The following is a 20,501-nucleotide window of genomic DNA, read 5'->3' as shown; positions in this document are numbered from 1 at the left end:
AAGGGCCTTTTCAGCTCAGTTTTTTTTCTCTGCAACTATTGCCTTTTCCCTGTCTTTAATGTGGTGAGAAGGGTCAGATGGAGAGAGATTGAAGGGTTTCACGGAAGCTGATTTGTAGCCACCCCACCCCCGCAATACCCTCTGCCCTGTGTGAGCTCTGGAGTGGAGGAGGCAGGGGTCTTAAGGGCCATGTGGTGGTTACAGCCTGGGGGATGTGCCAGGCACATTGCACACATTATCTTGTTTAATCCTCACAGCAGTGGTATGAAGGACCTATTGTTCCCATTTTGTAGGAAAGGACACAAGTTGGAAGTGATCAGGCTGTTCAAAGTTTTACAGCTAATCAGTGGCAGAGCTGAGATTGCAAATCAAATGCCCTGCGCTCTACTCCTTCATTTGATGAATGCTTAGAGAGCACCGACTGGGTGAGGCCACTGTTGCAGGCATGTGGGACACAGCCATTACGAACACCCAATCCTTGCCCTCATAGGACATTCTGCTGGGGACGAGGGGTGCAGGTAAGAGGGGCCTGCCATTTCTCTGCACAGCATATGCTCCAACACAGTTGGCTTGGATGGGGTTGAAACGCCCTAGAGGGCTTGGCTCATGCCTGGAAGCTTCACATTTCCCAGGAGCCAAACCCCTCGTGTGCTTTGGAGAGCAGGTGTCTGAGTTCAGGAAAAACTCATTCTCCTTCTCCATCCCTAGTCTATGAACACCCTTTATCTCTATCCCATTTTCGTTAGTGCTTCTCAGAACCAGATGGGTTTCCTCAGGGCTAGCCCACTCAGGGGAGGGTGGTCTCTGAAAATAATCAGCAAGCGCAATCCCACCAACTCTCTTACCCGCAACTGTGGCTCTGAGGTCTGCCTTCTGTGTCTGATGAACCAGCTAGGGCTGAGCTAAGTCAGCATCTTTCCCTCCCTCCAAAAACCAGCTCTTCCTCTTAACACCCCTCTCCTGTTAATCGTGCACCATTTTACCACTTGCCATGGTCCAGGCCTCAAGATTCTTTGATTCATTCTGTTGTTGAGAGTCTTATTGGGTGCTCCTTCTGTACAGCCATGGAGACTGTGTCACCCAGGCTTTGAAACTTCAGTGTGCAAGATGGAAGCTCAGGGCGGTTGTTCACATGCAGATTCCCAGGCCCAGTCCCTGGAGATGCTGACCCCCTAGGCCTGAATGGCATTACTGATCTGTACCCTGGGAGATTCAGGGCAGGTGATCCTGTACCTCTCTTGGCAAGCAGTCAGCTACTCATGGTCGAATCCTACCCATGTCCCCTATGTGGGGTCCCTCAGTCTCTCACTTCCTTTTCATTTTCACTGCCAACACCCTCATTACTTCTCACTTGGAACTAATTAACAGAGCAGCTCTGGTCTTGTTACTTCTCTCTCACAAACTTCACCAGCAGCTCATTGCCTACAAATAAAACCCATAGTGGCCTGGTGGGCAGACCGTCTGTGCCCTGGCTCTAACAGAGCTTTCCATATTTATCTTCCTCTATGCCTGGTATTTTCCTCTACTGCTGACATACAGATATCCCTTTAGCCTCATGTATTTCTCCCCCAACCCCCCAGCTATTCACAAGTCCCTTCTACTGAAATGCCCCCTGTGCCATTTCTTGCCTATGGAAATTCTCCTTCTCCTGCAGGTCCTATGTTGGTTGTCATTCCATTCATCCATTTCCTGAAATGATCTCCAAACCATAATTACTTAATTTATTCAATTGATAGGTGTTGACCCCCAGGACATGCCAGGACCAAATGCCTGGGAGTCCAGTGAAGGGAGACAGAGAGTCATCTCATGAATCACACAAAGATATATGTAATGTCCAAGATAAATGCTATTTAAAAAACAAAACAAAACAAAAGGAGGGAATGGGAACTTGCCCTGGTCAGGGTAGCCCAGAAAGGCTTTCTTGAGGAAATGAGCTGAACTCTGAATGAAGAGGATGCCAGAGTGTTTGCAGGGAGGGACCAGCGTTGAGAAAAACCCTAGAGAGGGGAAGCATGGCCATGGGGAGGAGCCGAAGGAGGCCAGTGTGGTGGAAATGTGGGCAGGGCGAACTAGGTGTGAGAGGGCTGCAGAGGTGGGTGGCAGGAGGGGATCTCCCTCCTGCCCTAGGGGAAGTCATGGACTGGATCTAAGCTTGGAGGAAGACATGTGGTCAGGTTTTCTGCCAACATGCCTTCTGTTCATATTCTGTGCCTCCTTGTGGTATATTCTGCCTCATAAATAGTCATTCGCATGCTCATCTTGTTTTAGACTGAGCTGCTCGAGGAGTGCCTGAATTCCTCATAGCAGCCAGGGGGTCCTTGGCAGTATGTGATAAATGACTACCCGCCCAAGTCGCCAGGAGTCTTCCATCACAGCGTGTTTGTGGAGCCCTCCTTCCTGCCGGCGCTGCCTGAGGCGCCAGAGTACCAAAGGGCTCTCTACAGGGCTGGCTCTGCCTCCTCTCAAGACACCTGTTTGACAAATGCTGAGACCCGGGACACATCGGGAACCAGCAGCTATGCACCCCAGACTTCCTGAGGGTGGAGCCGGACTGGAGAACATTTCCAGAAATGGATGGCAGAGGGTGTAGGACCTGAATGATATGGACAATTTTGCTGGGTAGATGTCAAAGGAAAGCATTTTGGTAGAGGGGCCCTGGTGAGGAGTAGGGGCCAGGGGGCTCAGGGAGTGCACCTGCTAGTCAGGAGTGGAGGAAAATACAGGCCACAGAGGAAGGTAAGCTCGGGAAAGGTATGTGAGAGCCAGGACATAGTTTCTAGGGCTTTCTGGGGCAAGTCTCAGGCATTTCTGGGGTTGGTAACACTATTGTAAAAAAGGCCCTTTAGGCACACTTGTGAGATTGGATCAACAGCATTGTCCCTGTTGCTCGGGGGAGAATATGAGATAGCGTCATGTAAGCTCTCTAAAATTAATTTCCTCATTTCCAAAAGGTGTTTCATAGGATTACCATGAAGATCACATGGGAGGGAAAAGGTAAAGGAGCTTTCTAAATAATAAAGATTATGTAAAGAGGCATAGAGAAACCCTCTCTCTCTTCTTCCCCACCCCCCCATACACACACAGACCGCGTCCTCTGAACTAAACTTTCCCTGTGACTTGTCCATGCTGCTTAGACACCTAATAGAAAACAAATCACAGTAAAAATCAGCAACTTTTACTGAGCTCTTGCCATGTGGCAGGTGTGATTTTAGGTGTACTATACTCATTCCTTCATTTAATCCTCAAATCCACTCTTCGAAGCAGTTACCTGGGACCCACACAGATGAGGAAACTCAGGCTTCATCGTGGAGCTGGCAGGGCTGGGCCCTCCACTGCCGGGTCCAAGGCCTGTGTTCTTCGCTGCCCAGCGAGCTGCCTATCTAGGAAGGAGATGCACGCAACCCCGGGAACTGTTGCCCACCCCCCTTCTTCCTCCTCTGGTCCTGCTGCTCCCAAGTCCCCCAGCAGAGGTCTGGGTGCTGAATAGGGGATTGTTCTGCTTCTCTCTCCAGCCTCTGAATGTTGATGTTTTGGGTCATTAAGGGGCTTGGAGATGGGGTGGGGGGCAGGTTATGACCCTGGCAAAGGCCTGAATGGCCATTGTTCCTTTTCTTCTTTTCTTCCCCCCTTGAATGGGATTCTGTCCTCAGTCTTGGTGTCTCCCTCTGGGTTGGAGGAGGGGATGGGTCAGAGGCCGGATGGAGGGGAGCCTTTTCCCACCAGCTCTGATGGATAGAGCTTAAGCTGACAGATGCCTAGATTCCTGCACCCTTGGAATCCTCCCCGGCTTCCCCACCCTGTCTTGAGCCTTCAGCTTTGACACTAATACCTATGAAATGAGCGCTGGCTGGGTATGGGTCTGAATTCAGGTTTTGGGTGTGCAGGAGAGAAAGAGGCAACAGGTATAGGCTTAGTTTTCCCTTCTGGTCCTGAAGGTTCATTTCTGGTGCACTGTTCCCCTGGATGCACAATAACCCTGGTCTCTTCCCTGCCCCGAGTGAGACTAAACATTAGGGCAGCCCTATCTTTAGGTTTTAGATTCAAACTTCTAAGACATTAGGTAAATAGAAAATTATTCTTATGATCATTATTATTGATGTCGTTGTTAGATTTCATGCTGGGAAACAGGAGAGAGTTTTCTCACCCTGATTTTCCATTTTTGCACCACACGCATAAAGGTACAGAGAGCCAGCCCAGTCGCCACTGAGCCTGGGAATCCTTCCTGGGTGGAGGCAGGGTCTTGCTCTGTCCTCTGGACATCCGCGTCCCTGTGTTCTTTTCCTCTATAGCCCTCAGGGCAGGGGCTTTCAGAGGGGCAGGGGAGAAGGGGTATGATATTTATGACAACCTCCCATGTGTAAGGGCTTTCTTTATATGCCTTAGTGCAAATTAAAACACACGTGGGAAATCCAGGATCTGGCATATCTAAATACCTATTTGTTGAATCAGTAAGTGGGTCACAATTAATTTTCACAAAAATTCTGCAAAGAAGTTGCTACTTTGTTTCTCAGTGGAGAAAAGGAGGCTGAGGGGCTCTGAATTTGCTAGGGAGTGAACGAATTTGGCTACAAAACAAGATCTCCCAACTCCAAACCAGGAGGTGCTCTTTCTGGTCCCACGCACTGCCCCCCACATCCTTCACCTGTAACTCATCGGCCTCCACCCTTGTGTGACTGTAGATTCCTGACAGGCAGGAATGTGTCTCATTGCTCGGGATATCTCAACAGGCAATCTAGTGCCCAGGCACACAGTAGGACTCCTTTAGTGTTTGCCTGTTAATGGAACACAGTTCAGTCTCAATTCATTGCTGACTCTGACTCTCCTATGTCCCACGCTGGCAGGGACCCTCCGCCCAGTTCGCCGCAACTACTACGACCCGTCGTCGGCCCCCGGGAAGGGCGTGGTGTGGGAGTGGGAGAACGACAGTGGTTCTTGGACGCCCTATGACATGGAGGTGGGCATCACCATCCAGCACGCCTACGAGAAGCAGCACGCTTGGATCGACCTCACCTCGATCGGCTTCAGCTACGTCATTGACTTCAGCAGCATGGGCCAGATCAACCGGCAGACCCAGCGCCAGCGCCGCGTCCGCCGGCGTCTCGATCTCATCTACCCCATGGTCACGGGCACCTTGCCCAAGGCTCAGTCCTGGCCAGCCAGCCCCGGGCCGGCCGCCTCGCCCCCCGCCCCGCCCTGCCCCTGCCCTCAGTGCGTCCTGGTGATGAGTGTCAAGGCGGCCGTGGTCAACGGGAGCGCTGGGCCCCTGCAGCCCCCGGCGGCCCGCAGGAACGTGCCCCCATCTGGAGCCGTCAAGCTGCCCCCACCGCCAGGCCCCGGGGCCAAGCTGCTGGACAGCACGGGCACCATTCGAGGCCCAGTGAAGACGGTCCCATCGCAGGGGATCCGGAGACAAACCTCCAGCACGCCGGCAGGGGTGGCCATGGGCTCTCCTGCCAGTCCCTCAGGAGCCAGCAGCAAGCCGGGAAGGGTGGCCCTGGCCACCTTAAATCGCACCAACCTGCAGCGACTGGCCATCGCCCAGTCCCGGGTGCTGATCGCCTCTGGGTAGGTCCTTCCACAGCTGCCTCCGGGCATTTACTCACCACGGGCATAGGGCATGGTTGACCTTCTGGGCTACGGATAAGGAGGGGCTGCCAGGACTAGAGCTCCTGGTCATCTTGTCCTGACCCTCTGGCTGCAGGTGAAAGGCAGCATGGTCTGATGGATAAGGGTGGGTTTGGCCTTTGGGGCCCAACGGGTGTGGGATCTAAGTGAGGCTTTTCCTTAGCCCTGTGATCTGGGGCAGGGGCATGTCAACAGAGCCTCCCTTCCTCTGTAAGTGCTGGCAGTGATGTTCACGTCAGGGTTGCTGTGGGGATGAAGGGAGATGATGCATACTAAGTAGTAACGGACAAGGTTACCTGGGCCCCCACCATGTTTCAGTTTGGGGGCTTTATCACTTCATTTCATCCTTCCAGCAGCTCTATGAAGTAGGCATGATCCCATTTTGCTCCTGAAGAAATCAGGTTCACTTGTTCAAGGGCACACATAGCTAATCATTAGCTGAGGCCAGGGTCCAAACTTCAGATGGACCTCTGATGCCAGAGCCAGGCTTCTTATGCCGCTGGGCTGCTTCCCTTTCGGGCATACAGCACAGGGCCCAGCATACAGTAGGTGCCAAATGAGGGTTAGTCCCCTTTCTCTGGGCTCCCTGGAAGCTGGAGGGGTGACTCCAGATTGGAATAACAGCCCATATTTATGAGTGTTTGCTGTGTGCCACTCAGTTATTCTGTGACAACCTGGTGACGTTCTAGGTTCTGTGATTACTGCTTTCTAGGATCTTGGTTTCCCTGATCAGAAAACAGAAGAGACCCAGGTCCATGTGGTGCCCACATCCTTTGCCTGCCAGTCCCTGATTTCTTGTGAAACTGGCCTCTCACCCTGCCCTATCTTCCCTCTCTCCAGAGGGACCTGGCCCTGCCTGTGGCCCCTGAGGGCAAAGTTAGGTAGGACACATGGGAGCCATCATGCTGGTCTTGCCCACCCCACGGCATCATTGTGAACACCCCCCTAAGCAAGCTCACCCCTTACCAGTTTTCCAGCTGCATTTGCTGGCAATATCCCGTCCCCTTATCCCAAGACGCAAGTGTGTGATGTGGGCCCTTAGCTCAGCATGAACTTCCCAAGGGGCGCCCCGGGGCTGTGGGTTACAGAGCCGGGGGGGGGGGGGGGGGGGGTCGGACCTAGGTTTCAGTCCCTTAGTCCACAGCTCTTGGGGCTGATACCCAGCTCCTCAGGGTATGTGAAGGCAGTTTAGATGTGCTCACATGCTGGTCAGATGCCTGGAATATTCACAGACTTCCGAGCTGGCAGAAGCATTTGGGAGGGAAATGGGTGCCCGAAGACACTACTGCGGTCACGCAGCCACAGCTGGGGGCCCCTAACAGAGTTTCAGGGGTGATTACTGGTGTGGCCGAGGGAGGCTCGTGTAGTGGATGAGAGCACAGCCTCCAGACCCTGACTGGCTGGACGTGGATCCAGCTCCTTGCTGTGTAATTCAGAGCGAGTTGTGCATCCCGTCTCCTATTTGCTCATCTGTAAAACGGGGATAGTAACAGTACCTTCCTTATTAGGTCGTCATGAGAGGTAAATGAAATATTTGGTGTATAGATTCAGCCCAGTGCTTGGCACATAACATGCGTTTAGTCGGTATTAGCTGCTATTATTATTATTAATGGGTATCTATTGAATGTGCGCTGTGTATGTAGTTCTTGAGTGGAAGTCAAAGCTGAGCCGAGTCTAACACCCACCTCATTTCTGGTGCCCTGGAAGGAAAGGGTCCCAGATCGCTTTAAATCTCAATGAGGGTGTCAGCAGCTCTTTATCTCTCTGCTTTATTCCCACTGGCTGCCAATAGAAATGGAGCGAGAGAACGGGGCGGAGGCCCTGGCAGGCAGCGCGATTTCAAAAGGGCCATAGAAACAAGTTGTTTATTTCTCTGCTCTGTGTCCCTGACAAGGGCGGCCCCTCCCTGCCCCTCTCTGCCCCTCTCTATCCTCCAGCTCCTTCCTTTTCACCTCTTCCCTCCGCCCTCACCCTCACTGCCATCTTCCCCTCCAGTCTTTCTTGGCCATTTAATTAGCGTGTTCATTCCCTTTGTCTGGCATCGCCATCGACCTTCTGTCATGGAATGGCCCCTTCCCCCTCCTCTCTGTCCACAAGCTCTTCCAGCAACTTTCCCACGGAAAAAAGGAAGACCAGGGAGGGCGGGAGAGGTGGGATGAAGAGAAGGGTTTTTGGGGAACAAAAGATCCTGTGAATTATTCAGAGTCACAGCAGGGGGTTTCTAAGGAGAAGAGAGGGGCTATGGAGTGGAGGGGGTGTTGCCCCTCTGGCCCTCTCCTCCCAAACTGAGGCTTCCCCATCTCCTGCGAGACATTGGTTGCTGGAGAGACAAAATCATTGTTCTGTAAGGATTCCGGGGTTGGCACAAAACCCCAAGAAAAACATTGCTTCTCACCACGGTATGTGCAGGGCTGTTCTGCTGCCATCGAAGCCCCTCCCCTGCCACCTTGTCAGCTCTTCTCTTTTCTTAGTTCTATATTTTAGGGACAAATTAGAACCTGCGCCCTCCATAACTAGGAACAGCCCTGCAGAACTGGGGGAGCAGGTGCCTTCTGAGTCAGGCTGGAGGCTTGGCTGAGCTGAGTTACCTGGAGGATGTGAGAAATGCAGCTGCCCTGTTGCTGATTTCTAGAAGGAGGGCTGTGACCGGTGTGGCCTCTGTGGCTGTCATTTTGACCAGAAACTGTGGGCAGGGCAGATCTGATGGTGCCAACTCAGCAACCCTCGGTCCTGCCTGGCACTCAGCTTTTCACTTGATGTCCCCAAGAATCGGAGAAAATGGAATATTACAGCAAGAAAAGGCTTTCTCAAGCCCAACTTCCTCTTACAGTTGGAAATATAATGTAAACGATTACCCAAATTTGCATAAGGCTTAGCTATTTACAAAGTATTTGACCTAGATCCTAAATCTTCACCGGGACCCACAAGACAGAGATTTAGGGTGCCCTCCTTAAAGCGGGGAGGACTTGGATGTGGCCAAGGAAATGCCGAGGCTGTGTGGCTCTCCCAAAGGCGCAAAGTCAGTGCCGAGCGGGGCCAGAAGGTCTGTTTCCTGCCCCCTGTGCAGGGGGTCTTTCTACCACACCCTTCTGTATTTCATACCTGAATGCCACCTCCTCCCCAGGGCTTCTGCCACCATCCTGAGCCCTTCCACTGTGCTGTCCCTTTCCTAGTGTGGCAGGGACACACGCCTCTCCCATGTATTTCTTTCCAGGGTCCACGTGCAGACCCTCCCTCCCTTCAGACTGTGCCCCCGTGGAGTTCTTGGGCTGCCCCGGGTGGGGGTGAGCTCTGGGGATTGGACTATTTCCTGGTTAACCAGATTGGGTGTGGAAACCTGCCAGTCCAGTTTGTGGGAACAAAGGTGGTTTTTGTCACCCAGATCACAGCTACTTATCAGCTGGAGTGGGCGCCTTAGAGATGGCGAGGGGGAGAGGCAGGTGCGGGGCTGGGCGGCGCATGCTGCCCCCTGGTGGGAGCTGGGAGGTGGGCAGGAGACTGAAATCTTCGCTCTCAGGCTCCTGGTAGAGCCACCTGGGGAGGTAATCAGACCTGGGTGGGCACCCAGGGCCCACCTGCACCTTGTTCTCAGGTACTGAGGTGGGAAATCACCAGGAAGCCTCCCTGACATCTTCTAGCCCTGGACCCTCACAGTTTGCAGATTAGGAAGCTGAGGCTCACAAAGCTGGCTGTGGCTGTGAGGAGCTACGGGCAGGGCCTGGACCCCAGCCTGAGTTCCTGACTCCTCGAAGTCCACCACGCCGTGCCTGGCGCTGTAGAGCAGGTCCCAGGGCCCAGAATGCAGCCTGCGCCTCTTTTCTTGGCTGACTTTCCTTTGTGTTGAAATTAGGTTCCCCCCACCCACCCCCTTCCCGGTTTGATTTGTCCTGGGGACAGTTTCTGAGGAGAGTAGCCCTTGGTGGCCTGTGGAGACACAAACACTCCTGTATCTGTTATTTCACATCCTCTCACAACCTCGGTGCCATCGTCTCTGGGAAGGGATGGAGGCCCCGGAAGCCTCAGCATAGAGGGGAAGGAAGCACCCATCCTTCTGGGCCTGTGGGAGACAGACAGACCCACTATTCCAGCGCTCTTCTTCCCTAGTTGTAGGTTTGTCCCTTACACGCTGGGCTTCATGTCCTCTGTTGGAATGTGAAGGGACAGAAGGATCGCAGACTCAGAGCACAGGTAGGGCTCCGGGGCCACATTTCCCGGGCTGAAATCCTTAGCTGTGTGATCTTTGTCAAGCTTGCCGAACCTCTCTGTGTCCCAGCTTCCCTGACTATTACAATGGGGTTAAGAACAATAACACCTCTCGCTTAGGCTCTTGGAAGGATCAGATGGATTAGTCATTGCGAGCCGTGAGAACGCGCCTGGTGTGAGGCGGGTTGGTAGCGATTTTAACGCATGGCTGAAGGGCCATGGGCTGCCTTGCTCACTGCTGTGTTGCCAGCATCTAGCAAAGTGTCCAACACAAAGTAGGGCTCAGTATGAATGGACAAAGAAACAAATAATAAACAATATAAGCAAACAAATAAACATGGTCTTTCTCCCTCCTCCCACTTTCCCAGCACCACCCTGCTCCCATCACATAACTGTCGGCTGCTCAGGCTGTCTGGCTCCTGGACTCATCTGTGACCCAGCCCATTGGCCTCTCTAAGCCCAGCTGTGGAAGCCTAGGTGGCAGGGACGTGGTGCAAGACCCCATCCCATGTGCCTGTGTTTTCCTGGTTGGCGCCTTGGGGAGCCTCGCTTTTCCCAGGCAGCTGTGCCTTCTCCTCTCCAGCCTGGCTCGAGTTTCTGGGGAGAAGGACAGAACGGGGAGTAGGCCTGGCCTGACATTTATGTTTCTCAGGGAAAAAGCTGTGGCAGCTGTTAGAGCAATGGTTTCCCAATGCTGGGCTGGGGCTTGGCTGCATCTGCCTCCTCTCAGCAGAAGCTTATAAAAATGCAGATTCTTGGGCCCCACAGATAGAAGTTCTGATTCAAGCCCTGGTCGGGGAGGTGGGGGTGTGTGGACGGGTTTCTCTTTTTAGAAGCTTCTTAGGTGGCTCTTCCGTACATCCAGGTCTGAACTTGCTTCTTTATTTTTTCATGCCTTCCACAAATATTCATTGAATGCCTACTAGCATCAAGCTCCAACAAAATAAAGATAGTTGCCCTTACAGAGTTTCAGTTCTATAGCGGAGATAGTCAACTTATTTCTAAAAATCATAAGTTCTATGGAAGAAAACAAAAAAACAGCGCTGTGTTGGAGGGCTTCAGAATCCCAGGGTGGGATGGAGGGTTAGTAGCAGCGTTAAATAAGATGGTCTCGGGGACCTCACTGTAAAGGTAAAAGTTGAACTATGCCTGAGGGAGTTGTAGGTGGGAGCTAAGCAGATACCTGATGGAAGAGCATTTGAGGCTGGGGGAACAGCATATGCAAAGGCTCTGAGGAAGGAGCATGCCTGGCATGTAGGAAGAGCAGCTAGAGCGGAGCAGAGAGGTAAGTGCTATGAGGGGAGGTCAGGGAGATCCGGGCATTGTGCTGGAGGGTGTTGGCACATCATGCAGGGCTGTGCTGGCCTTGCTGGAATAGTCAGTGAACTGAGGGACTGTTCTGAATTTTGATGTTCTAAGTGGAGGGGCCACATGGTCAGACTTGGGTTTTAAATTTATCACCACTGACTCTGCAGTGCTAAGAACTTAATGCATCTTTCGTAGTTTCTATAAGAAAGGGAACTCCTTACTGGGTGAAGTTTTGGGGTTCCCAACACTGGCCTGTTTTGTCCCACTGGTCAAAACTGTAATGTCTCTGCTCCTTCCTTCACAGAGTCCCTACCGTCCCGGTGAAGAACCTAAATGGGTCCAGTCCTGTTAACCCTGCTTTGGCGGGTAAGAAAAACCCTGGGCCAGGCTTGTTCAAGGTAGAAAAATGGAAGCAAGGAAATAAGGAATGAGCATTTGTAAAATAGAGGGAATTCGAGTGTTAATTACAACCAGTGAGGATTTTAGAGGAAGACTTTGGGGAGAGTTGCTTCCTAAATGGAAAGCACACAGTTGAAGGCAAGTGCATGAATACATTTCTGGAGAAAGGGGAGGATAGGTGTAGAATCTGAGTTATGAGAGGGGGAGGAGGTGTTAGTGGGAAGGAGGGTTTTGGGGGTGCTGGGAGCTAACTCTGCAGGCCTTCCTCACTCCCACCCTGCCCCTCCAGGAATCACTGGGATTCTCATGAGCGCAGCAGGACTGCCTGTGTGTCTCACCCGGCCACCGAAGCTGGTCCTCCACCCACCCCCCGTCAGCAAGAGTGAGATAAAGTCCATCCCAGGGGTCTCCAACACAAGCCGCAAGACCACCAAAAAACAAGCTAAGAAAGGTATCGGCCTCTTTATCTTAAGGGGCACTGGTAGTCAAAGCTTGGCTGCCAGTCTCCACCCCGGAGGGTCGTCCCCCTGGCTTAACCCTCTGTGCCCTGATTTCTGCCCTGGCCAAGTGGGCCTAACTAGTCCCTGTTCTGATGATTCACTCACCCTGTATGAGTGAGATGGAGACACCTTGAGAAATACAAACACGCCTGGCAAGATTAGAGAAACCTACTAAATCAGGAAGTGTGACACCGATAAAATATGTTAGAGAGAAAGCTCACGCTGGCGCTGGAGCCCAAACAGACTGGGTTCCAGTCCCAGCTTTGTCACTTGCAAGTTGTGTGACCACGGGGAGCCTCTGTTTTCTCACCTTTACAACAGAGTAAAATGGCTCATAAACCAGTATCTGGCAGGAGTGCCCTGTCCAGGACAGTGGGGAGGTACCCAGTGTCCTATGGTTACAGCCCTCTAGATCCCATCGACATCTGGCCACTCAAGCCCTCCTTTAGGAGGTTCTTCCCACCTGCCCACAGTCCTGTGACTAAGGGGCCTGTACCTGTGCCTCCCCTGCACCAAGAGACCTGCCTCAGCTCTGTGGCTGGCCTTGCTGGTTGCTCATATTGGCTGTTAAATGTTTTGACCATCGCTCCTAAGCTCCCATCTCGAAAACTTGGTTTGAAGTTTCAAAGGGACCATATGTACATTGGAACTCAGCCCAGGGCCTGGCAAATAATAAGCTATCAATCAGTAGGGGCTTAATTCTTGTAAGAGAAGGAGAAGGGTGGGGAGGAAGGGCCTGCATCCCAGCTTTTTGCTGTCACATGACCCACTTCCTCAAACCCTTGTCCTACTTTTCCAGTCTATCAAAATGTCTCTGCTTCAGTGAACTCAACTGCCTTGCTTAGAGTCTGATAGGAAATGACAGGAATTTGCACTTTCCCATTCTTCCTGCTATTATTAATAGCACTTATTGAACCCTTCTCTGGTAATGTGCTAAAGGGCTATATATCCATTAGCTCATTTAATTGTCAAAGCAACCCTTTGAGTGAGTGCTATTCTTCTCCCCATTTTTTCATGAGAATGGGAGCTTAGAGAAGTTAGAGTAGCCCCGGGAGGCACTGGCCTTCTATGCTTCTATGCTACCTTGTGAGGCCCTATCATCCCATCTTCTGCCTTCAGGCTGGCTGCCTCCTATGGGTCTAGTACCCAGAGAAACTCCAGAATCATTGCATCCTGTCAGAATGCTTACTAGAGCATCACCCTTTTGCTACTGCTGGGCTACATTTGCTGGCAGTGACCTACTGTCAACAGCCAGAGAAAACCATCCTGAAGCTACAGTCATATCTTCCTGGTTGCTCATGAAAATAATATGACTCTGACAGGTCAGAGAGACTGAGACAATACTTAGCACATGCAAAGGAGTGCCCTGGCACATGGCAGGAGTGCCCTGTCCAGGACAGTGGGGAGGTACCCAGTGTCCTATGGTTACAGCCCTCTAGATCCCTATATGTTAACGTGTCACAAGGAAGGGGCTTTGATTTGTTATGCCATTGCTTCATTTGGGCATGTCCAGCCTCTTCAATCGTAGGGAAGAAAACCCACTCCATGGATCTCAGTTAAACAGTGGGTTTGTTGAAAACAGGCAGAGGATGTTGGGAAGTGGCTGCAGGAGGTGAGGGTATGCAGGAACACCTCTTTGTCTTTGGATAACCTTTCTCTCTCTGTCCCCTCATTCCTTTTCAAATTTTTAAATCCAAGTGCAGAATGAACTTTTCCCTTTTCCTGGTTTGAGCTTGGCTGGTGACTCCTCTGTGGCACGCCCAGCTTGACAAGGCCATTTGATCCCTGATCTCTGTCTTGGTGGCCCACTGATTATCCTGTCCCCACAGGTAAAACCCCAGAAGAAGTGCTGAAGAAGTACCTGCAGAAAGTCCGGCACCCGCCAGACGAGGTAAGTGCAGGGGAGACCGGCAGGCCTCACCTTCTCTGCTGCCACCGGAGTTCTGCCCGGGATGCACCCGGAGCTGCTCTAAGTCCTGGTCAGAGCTGGCACAGGGCTTCAGGGATTGTGGTCCAGATGCAGCTTAATCTCTACCACCTCCCCGTGCAGGAAAGAGCTGATTGATTCTATACCACCTTAACACTGACCATCTGAATTTAAGAAAAACAGTGTGGTGAACTATAGGAACTAACTTTAAAATGGGCTTGGTGTAGATCAGTGGTTCTCAACCAGAGGAGATTTTGCATGAGCTGGGGAGAGAGGGAGTGCCACTCATATCTGGTGGGCAGAGGCCAGTACCAGGGCAGCCCCCGCAGCCCCAAATGCCAGTAGTGCCAAGATTGAGAAGCCCTCGGGTAGATTACAGTTTTGTTGGTGAGCCCAAGTTAACGTGTACCACCACCAGGAGTGATTGCAGGAATTTCTGTTGTGTAAAACGGTATTTAGATCCCATAGGAATTTAGATCCCTGGTTTGTGGGCTTTCCTGACGAAGAGCAATAACAGCCCACCTGAGCTCTGAGGTCCTGCAGGAACCACTGTGAGCTGCCCTGGCCTCCCAGGCTAGGTGAGAGTAACGGTCTCTCCGCTCTGTCCCCACCTGTCCCCAGGACTGCACCATCTGCATGGAGCGTCTCACGGCCCCCTCAGGCTACAAGGGCCTGCATCCGACCGTCAAGCCTGACCTGGTGGGAAAGCTGTCCAGATGTGGCCACATCTACCATGTCTACTGCCTGGTTGCCATGTACAACAATGGCAACAAGGTTTGTGCTGCTGGCGCCAAGCAGCAAGATTTTCACACACACGCACACACACCTGCCCCCACCGAGATTTTATTTTCCACCTGGAACATGGAGATAGAATACCCCCTACTTTATAGGGTAGTGTTACTATTATTCAAATTGATATCTCCTTTGTTTTTGAGCTATCCTTTTTTTTCATCATTATATAGCCCTTTTATTTAAGTTCCCACGGTGCTGACCTTGGGCTTTTCCTCTGTCTCAGCAAGCACACGCTCAGTCACTGACAGATACACGTCAGGATCTGGGCTCACTTCCCTGACCCAAGGCTTAGAGGTTTCATTGGAACTTTGCATTAGAGTTGACAGGGTTTCTCAGCACATTCATTCCCTTGTTGATGACTGTATCCAAGAATAATCTAGTCCCTCTTTGCATTTATTTCCATGGTGCTTGCTTCAGAAATGTTTCTCAAGATATTATCCTTTCTTCTCTTTGGCACTAATACTTGGAAGCATGCATGTTTAATTTTCTTTACACAGAAGAGGGAAGAAAAAGGCCCAAAGAGAAATGGAGCGATTCTTCCAAGGTCCTGAAGCAAATTAAGGCCAAAGTAGAGAATGGGACCCTGGTTCCTGACCCCAAGCCCTGGGTTCCTGTCCTTTGATCGCATGGAGTAACCCTCTCTGTTGCCACTGAACATAAGCTATTCCTTTAGATGAGTGGAGCTTGGATTGAAATGTCCTGAAGCAGCTCAGCAGAGGGTCCCTGTCTTCCTGAGACTGTGGGGATGTCCTGGGGAGCTGTGGTCCTCGCTGTGTGGCAGCATTGGTAACACACGTCGTTCCCTGCGCACACTTCCCTTCTCACCCCTTTTCTTTTTGAGAGCCTGGGAATAGGATTTCCTGTCCAGGCTATCCTCCAGACAACACCCACCTGGCACTTCTGTAAAGCCACGACCCCTTATCTCACTGCAGCAGAGATCCCCTGCCTCCCAGCACAGCCTGTGGGGCTTACACAGACCCATCAGGACCTTTGCCCTAATGAGCAGCAAGTCCTTAGGTTTTGCTATGCCTCAGTGTCCTTCTCTGTACAAGGGAATACTTTTTAAGGCTAATAATAATAAGGCTAATATTCCTTCTCAGCCAATGTCAGAAGGTGAGGTCTAAATGAAACAAGATGTAAACTCAGTTGTAAGATTTGAAATACTGTAACTAATGACATCATTTCCTCCATAGTTATGCGGACCTTATCTTCTGTCCTAAGCCAATTCTCTTTCAAGGGCCATTTTCTTAAAATCATCTTCATTTACTCCATCACATTGTACCCAGTTTCTCTTTTGGTAGCATTACACTCTCCATAGAAATAATAAAAATATTTAGATGCACAACACGCTAAACCCTTCCTATGCACTATTTCATTTTATCCTTCCAATAACCCAGTGGGATAGATATCATTATTTTCCCTGTTCTATAATGGAACTGAGACCAGAGAGGTTAGTTAATTTGTCTAGGGTCACACAGCTGGTAAATGGCAGAGCTGGGAATTAAATCCAGGCAGTCTGACCTCAGAGTTCACACTTCTAAGCACTATGATCTTCAGTCTCCCAACTCTGGTTCAGTGGGCCTGGTGTGGGGTCTGGGCATCTTTATTTCCAGCAGGCTCCCTAGGTGGTTGTGGTGCTCAGCAGTTTGGCAATAGTGCTTTACTGTGCGTTCCACACACTTGGTACTTAGTTAAATAATGATTCCCTAGGTCTGTTCCCTGTCCTTGTGAGCTGGCCTCAAGGATGGCTGGCCTCCCTTGCATGCCCCTTAGTATGAAGCATGCAGCTGTTTGTGGAATTTACGTCCTGTCACTTTGAGAAAGCAGAAATGGCCTTGGTAGCTGGGCAAGGGGGCATCTAAGGTCTATTACTCAGTTGAGGACATTTTTCCCTCTGGCCCTTTATCTCTAGTACTTTCTGAGGTTGGGTGGGGTAGTCTTTATCAAGACTGTTTCCCAATCTGGCTGTTCCTGCCTTGTCTCCCCAGGATGGGAGTTTGCAGTGTCCAACCTGTAAGACCATTTATGGGGTGAAGACGGGCACCCAGCCTCCAGGGAAGATGGAGTACCACCTCATCCCTCACTCCCTGCCGGGCCACCCGGACTGCAAAACCATCCGGATCATCTACAGCATCCCCCCCGGCATTCAGGTGAACCACTCTCCCCATTGGGTTTTATTATTATTTTTAAGTTTAAATGTTTGCAGGCAAAATATTTGTCTTGGTCTGTTTAGGCTGCTGTCACAAAATTCCACAGACTGGATGGCTTTTGAACAACAGAAACTTATGTCTTACAATTCTGGAAGCTGGGAAGTCCGAGATCAAGGCACTGGTCGATTCCCTGTCTGGTGAGGGCTACTTCCCAGTTCACAGACATCTCGCCGTGTCATCCCTCACTTGGCAGTAGGGGCGAGGGGGCTCTCTAGGGTTTCTTTTATGAGGAAACTAATCCCATTCATGAGGGTCTACCCTTATAATCTAATCACCTACCAAGGGCCCCACCTCCTAACACCCCCAACACCCCACTTCCTAACATCACAATGGGGATTAGATTTCAGCATACAAATTTTGGAGGGACACAAACTTTCTGTCTACAGCATTCCATCCCGTCATGCCCTTCTCACGTGCAAAATACATTCATTCCATCCCAATAGTCCCCAAAGTCTTATCTTGTTCCAGCACCAACTTTAGTCTAAGTCCTAAGTCTCATCTAAATATCGTCTAAGTCAGAGATAGACAAGACCCAAGATATGACATTCATCCCGAGGCAAATTCCTCTCCAGCTGTGAACCTGTAAAGCCAGACATGTTATGGTGTGGAGCCCTCATGAATAGGGCTAAGGGCTTTATAAAAGAGATTCCAGAAAGTTCCTTCACCCCTTCTGCCACATGAGGACCCAGTGAGCAGGTGGCTGACTATGAACAGCTGCAAACCCCCATCCTGAGGACACAGCTAGCTGAGTCTGCTGGCACCTTGACCTTGGACTTCCAGCCTCCAGAGCTATGAGAAATGAATTTCTGTTGTTTAAAAGCCACCCAGTTTATGGCATCTGTTATAGCAGCTTGAGAGGACAACTTTTTACTATGGAAAGTCTCCTTCCCACTCTTGTCTCGCATTTACTCAGTCTCACCAACCCCCACCCACCACTGTTTTTACTTTCTTATGTCCTTCCAGGATTCTTTGTGCATGCACAACACAGATTGCATCCACCCTCCCATGTTTATGTAAGGGTGATATATTAGACATACTGTTCTGCACTCTGCGTTTTTCAATTAACATTATAGTCTACAGATCTTCCCTTGTCAGTGCAGAGAGAGATTCCTCATTCTTTCTCAGCTCTGTGTAAAAATCCATTGTATAAATGTACCATAATTTAAATGCAACGGTCTCCATTTGATGGGCATATGGATTGTTTTCAGTCTTTTACTGTAACAAATAATGCTGTAATGAAAAACCTAATATGCATGTGAGTATATCTGTAGAATAATTTTCTGGAAGTGGAATGTCTTTGTCAAATGGTATTTGCATTTGTAATTTGATAGATATCGCTTGGCTTTGATTTTTGTGGGCCTTTCTCTCCTCTTTTTATTCATTGGAAGACAGTCCTACAGAACAAACTGAACAATATTCCTCACAGTAAATACAACAGTGTCCCTTCCTTCACTTATTGAAGCTTTTCCAAATGTTCTCAGGAGCTGATTGGATTCATTTATTTGGCAAATATTTATTAATTCACCCTTCCTCCCTCCCTCATCCTTGCTGACTTCCTTCCATTTCGCCTATTATTTCACAATCGTTTGAGAGTGGATTTTGGGCAGGCGTGTTCTCGATGCTGGAGAAACAATGATGAGCAAGCAGACACAGTCCCCTGACATCCCCGTTCTAGTGGGATAAGGAAGACCATAAAGTAAACACATATGTCAACAAGGCCCTTGTTGGGAGGGAGGGAGGGACTTCCTTGAGGGACTTAACAGCCAGTCAGGGAAAAATAAATATACATTACAAAGCTATAGAGCAAAAAATGAGAAAAGCTGTGGGAGGCAGTGTGGACAAAGGAACACAAGGCCTTCAAAGTCTGACAGACCTGGGTTCCCATCCCTGACGTACTCCTGATCAGCTGGTGACTTTGGGCAACCACCTGATCATTCTGAGTTTGGTTTCTTTATCTGTACAGCTGGGAACCTAACACCAGGGCTTTGTAAGGATAGGAGATAATTTGTGTGTGTGCGTGTTGGGGTCCAGGCTGAGTACCAAGGTGCTCCATGGCTGGTGGCCGTCACCCTTTGAGTACCCTGCTTGTCCTGTTCAGGATGAGGGCCTCTGCCCGCCTGTCTGGGAGGGCTGGAGGAGACTGGTGCAGGGCGCCTGCTGGTAGAGCCTTGAAAGACACAGAAGAATGGAGGAGGGCATTTTTAGGTGGAGGACGCAGTACAGTCATGGAGGAGAGAAAGTGGGGGTGTTGGAGGCCCCTAAGGAAGAGTTTGGTGTCGGGGGCCTAAGACTTGCCCAAGCGGGGGAGGGAGGAAGGAGCATGAAAGATGTAGGAGGCTCGGTGGTGAAGAAAGGTTACGGGCAGGGCATGAAAGGCCTCGGACACTAGGGTGAGGGCTGTGGACTTTGTTTGACAGGCTGTGGGGAGTCCCCAGAGGTTGTTGTATGTGCGATTAGGATCATGGCAGGTCGGGTGGCTGGGATTATGCCTGGGAAGGTCGGCCTGGCAAAAGCGTGAGGATGAGCTGAACCACTTAGGGGACTGGCCCTGGGCAGTAATGGGCCTGGAGAAGAGAGGGGCCGGGAAGGGGGCAGCGAGACACGACTGGATGTGGAGCAGATGAGCCTTCTGAAGTGATTCTGAGGCAGCCAGTTGGGATGATAAGGACATGAACAGAACTGTGCAGCTCAGGAGAAATAGCTGGTGGCCTTGGTGGGAAGAGGAAGAGACTGAAGTGGGCAAAGGTCAGAGAAGGGCAACCACTTTAGAGGAGGCTCGTTACCCCGCCTCTAGGATTAAAGATCGGAGAGCCTGACCCAGGGCCCAGAGGTGCCAGCATGCAGCCTCTGTAGGGGCCACAGCTCCTCCCAGAAAACCCAAGGGAAACGCATTTCTCCGCTGGCAGTACAACCTCTCCACAGACCCACCTGGAGAGTCAGTGGCAGGACCGCCAGTGCCAGGCCCCTCCCTTCCCTGTCCCTGGAGACTCCAGAGATCACACGGGTTCAGGCGTCTGTGAGCAGTCCAGACCTTTACACTCTGCCTTCACTGCAGAGAATGATTCCCTGGGGGAGGAACTCTGAGCTGGGCTGAGGCAGAGTCGTGACTGCTCTGCTAGTGACGCGCGGGCAGCGCACAGCCTTGCTGGGTCCAGGCCAGGCAGGCGGCTGTGTCGGCTGCACAGCGGGCAGGTCCCAGGCAGGAGAGGAGCAGGCAGAGCCGTGGTGGGAACTGCCCTTCAGCCAGGCAGTCTGGCTTGGAAACAGCCACGGGCATGCGAATGTTGTAACTGCGGGGTGATTTCACGTGAATATGAAATTCAGAACTGGCAGGTCCTACATCTCCAAGAAGACTTCACTTCTTTCATTTAACAGTGATCCTTCCCTTCCCTGAGACTCCACTATACTTATCATGCTGTTCAGTTTGCCAAGTCATAGAGGATCTTGAATCATGCTATTAAAGAAAATGTTTAAATCACAGAATTTTAAAATCATTTTGGGGCCATGATCAACAATAAGAGAAAATGAGGAATCTGT

General features: G+C 50.9%; 1 protein-coding gene across 5 annotated transcripts in view; it reads left to right on the top strand.

Moving 5' to 3' along the window:
• Nucleotides 1-20,501, top strand: part of DTX4 (deltex E3 ubiquitin ligase 4) — a 34,057-nt gene that overhangs the window by 4,257 nt on the left and 9,299 nt on the right. For all 5 annotated transcript variants that reach the window (XR_005023725.2, XR_008999170.1, XR_005023726.2 and 2 more), the window contains exons 2-7: nucleotides 4,842-5,565; nucleotides 11,441-11,502; nucleotides 11,825-11,986; nucleotides 13,865-13,926; nucleotides 14,584-14,736; nucleotides 16,743-16,904. Coding sequence is in view for 2 of the 5 variants with exons in the window: in XM_036880326.2 (XP_036736221.2) it covers nucleotides 4,842-5,565; nucleotides 11,441-11,502; nucleotides 11,825-11,986; nucleotides 13,865-13,926; nucleotides 14,584-14,736; nucleotides 16,743-16,904 (1,325 nt within the window). In the remaining 3 variants the exon portion in view is untranslated. The remainder of the gene's footprint in view (nucleotides 1-4,841; nucleotides 5,566-11,440; nucleotides 11,503-11,824; nucleotides 11,987-13,864; nucleotides 13,927-14,583; nucleotides 14,737-16,742; nucleotides 16,905-20,501) is intronic.

The sequence above is a fragment of the Manis pentadactyla genome, chromosome 9 (assembly GCF_030020395.1).
Source record: "Manis pentadactyla isolate mManPen7 chromosome 9, mManPen7.hap1, whole genome shotgun sequence".
In the NCBI taxonomy this organism is placed as follows: Eukaryota; Metazoa; Chordata; class Mammalia; order Pholidota; family Manidae; genus Manis; species Manis pentadactyla.
The sequence above is the reverse complement of the archived record's forward strand: the minus strand, read 5'-3'. Positions and strand labels throughout refer to the sequence as shown.